We start from the raw sequence: 11459 nt of genomic DNA, 5'->3' as shown, positions 1-11459 counted from the left end.
ATTTTTTGAGTCGTCCGAGATAATTTAAAGCCACAATCGTTCGTCGAAAAATAGTGTCCAGTTTATTCTTTCCATGCGCAGACAAAATTTTAAAATATATTAAAAGAAAATTGAATGGATATGCTAATTTGAGCTCTCTTTTTAAAAAGTAGGCGAACGCCGACACGTCACTGATTTATAAAAACATTTTCATTGACTTAATTTCGTTAAAAATAGAATAAAGAAAACCTTTTGGGGAAATTTGGGAATTCCATCAAAGAGCTGTCGACCGTTTGATGGTGGAAACTTTGACCGAGACGTCCAGTCCGGCGTTGTTTTCGCCCAGATTCAACGAGCTGACGGACAGCAAAGAGGCCGGCTCCGATGTGGGTGTCGTGCAAGAAGACGGGCAGGTGGAATCAATGACGTGAGAGTCTCGTCGTCCTGGACAGGAAAAAATTATTCGGTCAAATCATAACCACCAAATTAGGTAAATCTAATTGTTAAATTACTCAGAGTCAAATTGTTGGATAGCGAAGAGAGGCCCTTGGTTTCTCGGGGCATCCAATTATTGCCCAGGATCTTGTTGTCCAGCAAAGCGTGTTGCTCCTCCTTCCATGCAGACGCCGGATAGGCCAATTCGTTGTGCTTGGCAGCGTCCATTCCGGCCAGTTCCATTTCCAGTGGAACTCGCAAAATGCCCAGGCATTTCAGAATGCTAAAAATGGGGTAACACCAAATAACTGCCCAGCAAATAATGACGACAGAGCCCAGCAAACTGCACCCAAATCCCTTTAATCCATCACATGAAATTAAAGCAATTAATTGAATTAATTCCAGATAATTTAAATTAATAACGTTTATACCACAGCTGAGTGAGCGTCCTGTTTGAAAAAGATTCCCTCACGAATGAGAAACGGAGCTGAGAGCAAGCCGGCCAGTCCGCCGCAAAAATGGATGGGAAATCCATCGACAGGATCGTCCACTTTTCCATAAATTTTGTAGAATAATTGGTCAATTAACTTTAAACAACAGGCAATTTGGTTGAATGGTTATACCTTCCAATTTTTCCAGCATCGATCGACCGGCCATGAAGGCCGCTCCTCCCAGAATTCCAGTCACGACGGCCGCCCAGGGTGCCAAGGAATCGCAACCGGCGCAAACGGCGGCCATGCCGGCGACCGAACCGTTGACCATCGTCAGGTAACTCCAATAATTACCCCAGAAAGGTAAAAATCGGTTGAGGAAAAGAGCCGTGAGCGCACCGCCGCTGGCGCCCAGCAAAGTGTTCAAAGTGGCGTAGGTGATGATGATTCCGTCGCCAGGTTTACTCAGCGACAATTGAGACGCCGCGTTGAAACCCAAAAAGCCGAAAATCAACAGCAGAGCCCCCAGACCGACAAACTAAACAATTTCAATTTTTAACAGTTGGAATTGAATTAAATTCTAATTGATTACCGGCAAAGAATGGCCAGGAATGTGCTGGCCGTGTGAGGGTCCTCCTTCTCTTGGAGGGTCAAAACGGCCGGCCCTGGGTCCAATAATGGTAGACGCCACTAGGGCACAAGTTCCAGAAAACATGTGGACCAATCCGGACCCACCAAAGTCCCTGAAGCCCATCAACTTGAGCCATCCGCCATCGTACCAGCCCCATCGACTTAAAGCAGGATAAGCAAATCCTGGAATAACAACAGACTCATTAGCAATTATTAAAACAGATAATTAAACATCGTTAACAACAACAACCACCCACCTGAGAGTAGGAAACCGTAGACAAAGTAGCAGGGCAAATTGAGACGCTCGGCAACGGCTCCGCTAACGATCGTGGCCGCCGTGTTGGTAAAAATCATTTGATAAAAAGCCTCGGAATACCTGGGAATTGTCATACACAAAATTAAATTAATTCAGTTTTACATTGATATTTTTAAATTTTATACTTTTCAGGTGCTAAATTGGCAAAGGCCCAGTGATTCCAGCCGACGAACGAATTGCCCTGGCTCCAGGCAATCGCGTACCCAAACAGCCAATAAGACAAACATCCTACAACTTTTAATTGAAAAATTCCAAAACTAATTAAACATTTGTCTACACATTTTTTGTTAATTAAAACTTACAAGCGTCAATGGTGCTCTTGAGCAGAATGTTGGTCGTATTTTTGGTCCTGACGAGCCCCACTTCCATAAAGGCGAATCCACACTGCATGGCTATCACGACAAAACATTCAAAATGGCGGATTTGATCTTTAATTTTTAATTAGAAAAATCTTACCAAAGGTGATGACGGTGAGAATGACAAAGTAGAAATCATCCAGATTGCGTTGCAGGGCGAACAGTGTCCTCTCCACGTGGCGAAAGTCGGCCATGAGTGCCGCGTTGAATTCCATGAACGTGTTGGACGCAACGTCGTTCGCTGTGATGATGGCGGCCGCTCGACCTGCTACTCGGCTTTCGTTGAAATTGGACACGTTATTACTAACGAGGCTCGACACGTTGTTGACAAGGGCTGACACGGCTGACTCCATTCTCGTCAGGTGGTGGACGGCCGGGCACTGAGCTCTCAACTGACTGGCGACTGTCGAATCTCACCTTTCCTCCCCCTAGTAGTTTCATTTACCTTACCCAACCCCCTCTATTTACACCTACCGGGGAAACTTATCGATTTGATACCCCCACCCCTCCGGGGTATAGGAAAAATTTACATAAAATTCGAAACGAAACCAAATTTGGAATTTGTTGTAGATTTTCTTTTTGGAGGAAAATAATTAAATATCTTTGGATTAATTAGTTTTAAATTAAATTTTGGAAAAAATAAATTAAAGGTAAAATAATGACATCGTCGCTTTGTTACCTAGGTAACATTTTGTAGTAAAAGGGAATTGACCTTTTGGCGCGGGATTGTCGCCCCTCCTCCAATTCTTGTTTGTCAATTGGTGAGAAAATCTGAATTTCCCCGGCGGCTAATAATTAATGGCCGGAAGGACTATGAGCCAGACGCCAGACGTATATAATAAAGGTCATATGGTACGAAAGAATAATTAAATCTAATCAATTTAAAACCCTTTAATTGGGTTTTAAATTGCCGCATTTCAAAGAAAAATAAAATCCCATGACTTTTCTATTTTTATTGTCCAAAAACCAAACCAGAAAAACAATTGAAAACACGCGCGCTGATTATGAAAGTTAACTATAGAGCTCGCCAAGTTATTTGTTTGAGTTGGCCAAAAAACTAAAAATGACAAAAGGCGACCGAAATAAATGTCCGACAAAAAACACACAGCACGCGCTATTCTATATTTATTTCCATCCGCCGCCCGGGGGCAGTCCAACTCATCCAGCAGCACCGGGTCCGGCTGCTGTTGTTGTTGTTAGTTCAAATCCGCAGCTGGATCGACTCGCTTTTCTCTCTAATGTCGAGTATGGAATGGAATGGGTTCTATTCACGGCAGATAAAACACATCCGGATGGATGCCGACCACCGACGAGTACCTCCGCCGGCTGAACAGCGTTGCCCTCCTCCGCCCTAAATGCGCACATTCCATTATTCATCCGTCACACACAAGTTTGGCCATTGTTGTCCGTTGACATTATAACGACAACTGTACATATATACGTCCATACTTATGGCCAGCTGCTGCTGGTCCTTGCAGTCGAGCCGATCCAGCAGCAGTCGGTTAGCTTCTAGTAGCGAATCCTTGGGAATGGAAACACGTCCGGACGTGTCCATGTCCGCGTCCTCCGAGTCTGAGAGATGATAAGCAATTTCGCCGCTGTGCTCCGTCACGTCCAGCCCGCGTGATTCCGTCTCCAAGGGAACCCGCAAGACGCCCAGCTGCTTCAGGCCCAGGAAGAGCGGCAGACACCACACGACGGCCCATCCGGTGATGACTAGGACGCCCAGCAAGTTGACGCCAAGCGTCTAATAAACAATTGAGAACTTGCGCAAATGTTACACACATTTCTCGGCTGCTGATACTGGCCGGACATCAATCTTTTATGGACTGCTGTCGGCTGGATGCTGGATGTATATATATTTATGTTCGACACGAACCTTAGACGAGGCTACGTCCGGTTTAAACAAGAGGCCGTTGGGTACGAGGAAAGGGGCCGTTATGAGTCCCACCAGTCCGGCCGAGTAGTGGAGGGCGAACGAGTCCAGCATATCGTCCACTAAGAGTTATATATAAACAATATTACAACTATTTAAAGAATATGAAAGTATTAAGTATATAGTAATACCCTTGAGTTTATCGACGATGGATCGGCCGCAGAGGAAGGATAAACCGCCCAAGGAGCCGGTCACGAACGCCGCCCAAGGAGCCAAAGATCCGCATCCAGCGCAAACGGCCACCTTTTTTTATAAAAATAATATCGATCCGTTATAATCATCCGCTCCATTTTTTTTTCGGATGAAATGGATTACCATTCCGGCTAGGGATCCGTTGACCAGATTTCCGTAATTCCAGGAGCGATGGCCGAACCATGGCAGAAATCGGGATAAAAGGACGGATGTTATCCCGCCGGAACTGCAGGCTAGAAAACTGTTGAAAGTGGCCTGGGCAACGACGAATCCGTCTCCCGGATGGCTGATGGTCAGCTGAGAAGCGGCATTGAATCCAGCGAAGCCAAAAATCAACAACATGGCGCCAATGTTGACTAACTAATTACATCCAGTTCAAGGAAAATTCATTAATGGATTCCTGGGAAAAATGAAAATCATCAAATAATTGTGTGGTACCGGTAATGAGTGAGCTGGTAAGATGCTGGAGCCTTGAGGATCACCTTGGGCGGAAGGGAAGCGGCCGGAACGAGGTCCAATCACCCAGGCGGATACGAAACCGCAAGCGCCGGAATAAAGGTGGATGACACCCGAGCCGGAGACGTCGCTGTAGCCCATGGCCTTGAGCCATCCTTCCTGGTTCCAGGACCATCGACTCAGGATCGGATAGGCCACTCCTATACGCGTCAATCAAAATGTCAACCGAATTTCCCATCTACCAAATAATTCCGGATTGTTTCTCTTCGTATTATACCCGTTTGCAGGATTCCGTAGGTGAAATAACAGGGGAGGTGCATCCGCTCTGCCATTCCGCCGCCCACGAAAGTGCTGGCCGTGTTGGCGAAAATCATTTGGTACAGGGCGAAAGCCAATCTGTATAGAAAAACAACACAGCCAGCGCTGCCATGTTATCAATTGAATCAAACGGAACTCCCCCCCAAAAAAGAAGAAAATGCGGATGAAAGCGGCTCGCTGCTCGTGTTCAAAAGGTAAACTGACGCATCAATTGATTTTTGTGTACATACTTTTCTCCGGGCAGATGGGCGAAGGCAAAGTGGTTCCAACCGACAAAAGAGTTGCCATCTCCCCTTTATTTTGAGATGGAATAGACATAAATGAATTAGGACTTTGCAGATATAGTCGTATTACGTCAATCGACATGGTGAGTTATTTAGCCTATGTATACTATACCAAGCCAGAGCGTAACCGAATAGCCAGTACGAAACACAACCAACGTCTGGGTAATACATAGAACACACAAATAAAAAACAAAATGGCGGTTATTCGATTTACATCAGTTTGTTGATGTCTGCTGATATAATATGTATTCAATTGAAAAAGAAATTTGTCTATTATTACATCCATCGAGAATGCTCTTGAACAAGACGCTGGTCACGTTCTTCTTCTGCACCAATCCAACTTCGAAGAAGAGGAATCCCATTTGTAGGCCTTTGATATTATTATTACACAACAATAATCGATTTGGTTTTGTTTTTTGGCATATGAATATAAAAAGAATATAGATCTCTCTCCTCGTTATTATATGTTTACATCTTTTATTTGTATCTACCGTAAGTGATCAAGGCAAGTAGAACGAGGAAAAAGTCGTCCAAGTTGCGTCGCAAAGGGCCGAGATTGTACTCCAACAGGAGAAGAACGAATTGCTCCGTCAAGTTATTAGTGTTGCTGCGAAGGCCTACTGGCTCCTGACGTTCTTTGTTATCATCGCTGCTGCCGATCAAGGAGCTGCTGTTGAGAACCTCCTCCGTACTATTATCCATCCTTTTGATCGGTTGGCGCTCCTGGGAGCTACTGTCTATCAATCCTCGATCGTCGATTGCTTTTCTATAAATCGGTTCATATTTGTTTGTGCGCCGCAAAATGGGCGCGAAATGTTCAGATTTTTTAAATATTTATAATTACTTGCGGTATGAACTTATCGAAGGACATGATGTGACGCGCAAGTTGGGATATAATAACTTGGACTTTTGCGAGTTACAGCACGTCTTTTATATCTGTTGTAGAACTTCTTGTATACTTTTTTTGTGACACGAAAAACTTAATTGCGTCCTTCGTGATGTACTTAGTGTGTCTAAATAATCGACAAACTGTTGTTGTAGATAGTTATGTATGATTTATGCTTGCCGGTGTGTATGTAATAATCGTCGGTAGTCACGTTATAGCCTATACTATACAGATCGGGCTAATAAAGACCAAGTTGGACCTGTCAGCTGATGATGGACAGTTGACCCAATCTGACTCGAGTCACGCAATAGAACCGGGCCGAATATAATGAATAAAAGATTCCACGCGGGCTTTTATTTCGTCGCTTGAATTATAATGCATGAGCTCCGGCCACGACATTCGGTGATCAATATAGTCTACATCACAAAATCACTTATGCAAAAGAAATATATCACTTTCCCCCCTCTATTCTGCCGATTTATTCACGTTTATTCCTTTTTTTATTCTTACATTTATCGACGAATTAACTTTGAATCAATTGTCCAAATGTCAATAGACAATTTTCGCTGGGTGCACATCGATCTTTTGGCTTTTGAAAATGTATTATAATGCGCAATCGTATATAATAACTCTGTTAAACTAAAAAAAATTCAACAATAGGAGGGAAATTGATCGCTTCTATATCTTTCACGATCGGATGATCGTGAATTCCCATTCGAGACAGCGCTCTCTTGGCACACTCTATACGTAATACTAATGATCGCGGTCGTGCTGTGACTCATCGATTGCCATCTAGAAAGAAAAGAAAAGCCCGCACGTGCGTTGTTATATAAAACGATTCGGAGAAACGACTAATATACATTGGCGCAATAAATAATTATTCATTTGTCGATTCATCACTTTTGCACTCGGCGAACTTTTTCCGTTGTACAGCTTCTTTTTGTTTTGGGGTTAAGCTTCAATTTTGTAGGCTAACTGGCACGTTGCTGGTCTATTTTCATCTTGTCTATTTGTTTTTTTCTGTTTCCAGACATAAGGAACTGTGCATACAAGAAGGCACGAGCAGCAGGGGCTCTCTTTCTGCTGTCATGGCACCATGCTCCGTTGCCCAGACCCGCGTTGGTTATATAATCTTGACGTCGTTTTCGTGTGAGAGCTGCGCTACATATAGGGCTGGCCTTATTTGAGTCGAAAGTTGGACAATAAACGAGAAGCGCCTAAACAAACTGTGAATATTGCAAAGCATATAGCCAGTATCAGAGCGCTGCGCGGTGACAGGGCATGGCAAACGAGTTTTCTCCCCCCAGCAACTAATCTGGCAATTTATTCATCATTTCTTCTCTATTTTTTTTTATTTTTATAAAAACCTCGCTCTCTTCCTTCCATCCTTTTGATGCAGACTGTTTGGTATCACACGGGCGGATGGACTCGATCAAAATTCAGAGTGGCACCTGTGATTGAAAAGGAACGAAGTTATAGCCGGTCGTCCGCCGCGCTAGCTGCTCGCATTTTAGACGAAAAAGCGACGAACCAAGGCAAAACGACCAGAAAAAATAAACATAGAAATGCAATTATATATATGTATATATACCGAACGCTCTGCAGTCACAACAAACTGTCGTCGTCGTAGCCGCGTTCCACATTTCCCGGCGAATCGACCCAGATTGTGATGTTGTTACAGCCCCAGCACATGGACGAAAACCCCCACAGGATATAATAATATATACCATTTCCTAATATACTAAATACGACAGCGGAGGGCCGGAATACATCCGTCAAAACTGATTTCTTCTAAATTTTTTCGCTTTCTTTATAATTGAATTTTAAAATCTCTGTCAAGTTTCAGTTTGCTGGTCTATTTTCATCCCCCTTGTCAGGTGCAGTTTATATTACATACGAATGAGACTGGGGCTCTCGACTCCATTTGGGTTGCACGAGATTCTCATTGGTGGATGGATGCTGAATATATCCTACTGGGCGATCCGCTGTTGTCGCCAAACTTATATTCCCCGTCGTTTTCCTCTTCCCCGCCTCTTCCCAAAAGTTAGAATTCGTCGACTGCAATTTGCCCCGGGATTTTCGTAATACAAGTCCTCGGTTTTTTTTATTATTTCGTTCGTTCGTTCTAAACTTTTTCCTGTTCCGTTTCCCCCTCCCCTCTTCCATCTGGCCCTATGGCAACCCAGCGAAAAAAAACGAACTGATTGCAATCTCTATATACAGAATCGTTTACACGAAAAGAAAAAAAAAACTTATACTCCCGCAACACTTCGACTCGTGTCGCGCGATGACACCATCAGCGCAGATTATATACAAACGGACGACCGCAACTTTTAGACATTCAAGCGCCGCCGTATGTATACATAAACTCGCGTCTATATACCACGTCAACCGCCAGCATCTTGAACCTTATAGACTCTCTTCTCGCCGTCTCTGATGTTTATTTTAACTTGTGTCTATTTATAGGAGCAACTGCTGTGTTGTGAATTAACACCGAAAAAAAGAAATTGGCGCTCAAGACTGATGGGCTGTGCTGTCGCTGTTTTATCGATCGCTATATACTATACACACCGGTATATTAGATGATGCTGGCTATACACAGGGTTGTACCGGGGTTGTACACACATGTATAGTAGTGTTTCACTCGTTTAAATAACGACAACGAAAATAACGTATTAACGAGCCTCGTTATCGACTTTTTTGGAAAATGCTCGTTTTTTTCGTTAACGATAACGAAATGGCTGTTTTTTTCGTTGTTTTCGTTAATTTCTTGCTAAATTTTTCGTATCAAAACCGTAGAGATTTCAAATTTTTTGACCACCAGGGGAAACTTTTTTTTCCCTCAAAATTTGGAATTTTCAATTTTGGGATGACCACCTACTAGCGACTTAGCGATCCCCTAGCGAGGAATTACGTCATTATTTTCGCTACATCATTTGGCCTTACAGGCCTTAGAAAACTAGGTTCTAAAAAAAAATTGTAAGGTAAACGATAACGGTCGCAAAAAGAGAAAAATGCGACACGTTTAAATTAACGAAACGAAGAACGAAACGAATGAAAAATTGAAAAAATAACGATTAACGATAACGATAACGAATTAAAAAAAGCACAACGGTGAAACACTAATGTATAGCCAGCTTTTAGAGATGACTATTGATTACTACTTATATGTTTGCCATGGTAACAAACGGTCTCCTGATATTTTAATGACTGTGCCATCGTCGTACATAATATCCGCGCATGATGTTCGCCATTTCAACTCAAGTGCGTGTATTATATCTCCTAGAATGTATATCAGCTCATCGCTGTTATACAGATAGAGTGTCTCTACAGATTAGATACAGTGCGTGCTTTCGTCCTCTCTCTTCTCTGCTACTGCTGCTGCTGTCCCGGTTATATATGATGGTGCTGTCTCTAATATGTACAACTGCGTGTGTGTGCTGCTGCCGTCAGCCTGTTTCAAATGGAGTGGGAATGAAACGACAGCTGGATTGAGAAGAGGAGCGCGTTGATGTCGGCCGCTTTAACCGCCACTCAAAAGCGATAAGTACCCGCCGTTCTGATGCACAGCAGCAGCAGCAGCAGAGAAGCTTATAGGATATTCTCATCACGCGCATTCGGGGAAATATAAGTAAAACGTTAGGAGCGCTGCTGGATGCTGCTGGATGCTCTGTAGAGAACGTCTTGAAGATGGGAAACGGTGTGTTCAGCATCGTGATTTTAGACGGAACATGAAGAAAACGTCGCCGATCCTGTACGCGCTCCGTCGGTCTTTAAGAGTCCGGCGCACAGCATATATAAATGTGACATGTGCTGATGTGCTGTTAGACGAATAGATTAGAGGACGACAGCTCAGCAGGGCTATTCCGTCCGAATATTTAATTGCCGAGGTACTTTACCTATCCGAGCATTTAAAAGGGCTTCTTTGAAACAGTTGACATTTGATTTCAAAATAGAATTTATTTATAACTACTGCCGTTTACATGAGAAGATTAGAAGCTGGAAAGGAAACTTGTGATTGACTCAATCTCGTTCTTATAGCTATATAGCCTAGTGCTGATCACCCTGAGAGCTGCCAGGCGTCTAAACATGTATAGGTTATACTTTTAGCCTATAAAGTTGAGCGAGCTGCTGATGCTGGTGCTGAGATATGCTCAGATCGATTTTCGTTATGCAAAAGCTTTCGCCGTAGATTATAACGTGAAAAGCGGCAACGCCCGTTATATTCGCTCCTGCTGAAACCCGTTCGTGCTCTGCGCTGCCATGAATAAATATCAACCGATGCAAAACAGCCCAGAGCTTATGCTGCTGCTGTGCTGATGTCTGACGGGCATTTTGACATGGTCTGGCTGCTGCGACAGTTTTCGTCCGTTTTGCGGCCATTTGGGTGCGAGCGCAGTGGTCGTGGGCCCGCGGATTTGTCAAAATAAAAAGTCTAAAAATCCCTTTTCTACTAGTTATGCAAAATAAAAAGCCAATTGGATTTTCGCTGAACAGCTTCTTTTCTTCTTTTCTCTCTCCGTTGACGTCGGTTAGATAAGATATCACAAGCGTCAGTTGCATGTCAATGAACGAATCGATTTTGACCACCACAGCTGCTGTGCATTGGCTCGCATTGGCTGCTGGCGGATGGCGGATGCGGTATACACGTCGGGTGGAAAGAGACTGGAGAGTTAAGTGTGTCTTGATTCCGCTGTTCTGCATTTATTTGGCGTCAAGCGTTATGGGAGGGGACCAGGGAGGGAGGCGCATCCCCCAGCACCCTAACGAGAAAAGATGCCTGTCAAGAACTCATTAGGAGCGTCATGAATATACCTATACGTTTTTATTTAACCAAATGTCTATATAATAGCTGCGATGAAACCTTTAATTGTTTGAAGCGTTCCTGCATATTAATAACTGCGACAAGTGATGTTAATGTAAGTCTAAACAAATGAAATATCGACTCAATCGATGTTGCGAAATTCAAATGTCAAAATCATGTCAAAATCAAAAATGCCAAATCAACGACTAGGCTAGGCGACTAGGCAAATGACAATATAAAATAGTCTGACATGCTAATTATTTAGGGTATAATATTCTATAGAAACGGTTAATTAAGAGAAATTTAGACGGGAAAGTCGCTTTCAGCCGTTAAATCGCTTGCGCTAGCCCGCCTAGCCAGCAGATGGTTCTATCTCCGCCGCTAGATGCCGTCCGTGAGGCGGTATTATTATTGGGTTTGGCAACGCTGCATTCAG

At 43.5% G+C, this 11459-nt stretch overlaps 2 protein-coding genes across 2 annotated transcripts; both read right to left on the bottom strand.

The window, feature by feature from the left end:
* Positions 1 to 39: 39 nt before the first annotated feature.
* On the bottom strand, positions 40 to 2605 carry LOC124202123 (putative ammonium transporter 1). The gene is made up of 9 exons (XM_046598404.1): positions 2248 to 2605; positions 2094 to 2183; positions 1917 to 2025; positions 1733 to 1851; positions 1438 to 1658; positions 1038 to 1383; positions 846 to 964; positions 492 to 771; positions 40 to 423 (listed from the first exon to the last, which is right to left on the bottom strand). Exons 1-9 carry the CDS (start codon positions 2498 to 2500, stop codon positions 254 to 256), a joined length of 1707 nt encoding a protein of 568 aa, XP_046454360.1. The 5' UTR covers positions 2501 to 2605; the 3' UTR covers positions 40 to 253.
* Positions 2606 to 3516: 911 nt separating this feature from the next.
* LOC124202876 (putative ammonium transporter 1) lies at positions 3517 to 5105 on the bottom strand. Its single transcript, XM_046599366.1, has 6 exons — positions 5009 to 5105; positions 4714 to 4931; positions 4399 to 4635; positions 4215 to 4326; positions 4027 to 4145; positions 3517 to 3894 (listed from the first exon to the last, which is right to left on the bottom strand). The coding sequence occupies exons 1-6, from the start codon at positions 5103 to 5105 to the stop codon at positions 3517 to 3519; spliced, it is 1161 nt and encodes a 386-aa protein (XP_046455322.1).
* Between the last annotated feature and the right edge of the window lie 6354 nt (positions 5106 to 11459).

The sequence above is a fragment of the Daphnia pulex genome, chromosome 9 (genome assembly GCF_021134715.1).
Source record: "Daphnia pulex isolate KAP4 chromosome 9, ASM2113471v1".
NCBI classification, from domain to species: domain Eukaryota; kingdom Metazoa; phylum Arthropoda; class Branchiopoda; order Diplostraca; family Daphniidae; genus Daphnia; species Daphnia pulex.
The sequence above is the reverse complement of the archived record's forward strand: the minus strand, read 5'-3'. Positions and strand labels throughout refer to the sequence as shown.

Coding starts and splice junctions, on each gene's coding strand:
- LOC124202876 (XM_046599366.1), bottom strand. CDS start 5,105: ATGATTTTCGCCAACACGGCCAGCACTTTCGTGGGCGGCGGAATGGCA. Junction 4,932..5,008: donor CTACGGAATCCTGCAAACGG/GTATAATACGAA, acceptor TGACGCGTATAG/GAGTGGCCTATCCGATCCTG. Junction 4,327..4,398: donor ACGGATCCCTAGCCGGAATG/GTAATCCATTTC, acceptor TTATAAAAAAAG/GTGGCCGTTTGCGCTGGATG.
- LOC124202123 (XM_046598404.1), bottom strand. CDS start 2,500: ATGGAGTCAGCCGTGTCAGCCCTTGTCAACAACGTGTCGAGCCTCGTT. Junction 2,184..2,247: donor TCTCACCGTCATCACCTTTG/GTAAGATTTTTC, acceptor TTGTCGTGATAG/CCATGCAGTGTGGATTCGCC. Junction 1,659..1,732: donor CTACGGTTTCCTACTCTCAG/GTGGGTGGTTGT, acceptor TTGTTATTCCAG/GATTTGCTTATCCTGCTTTA.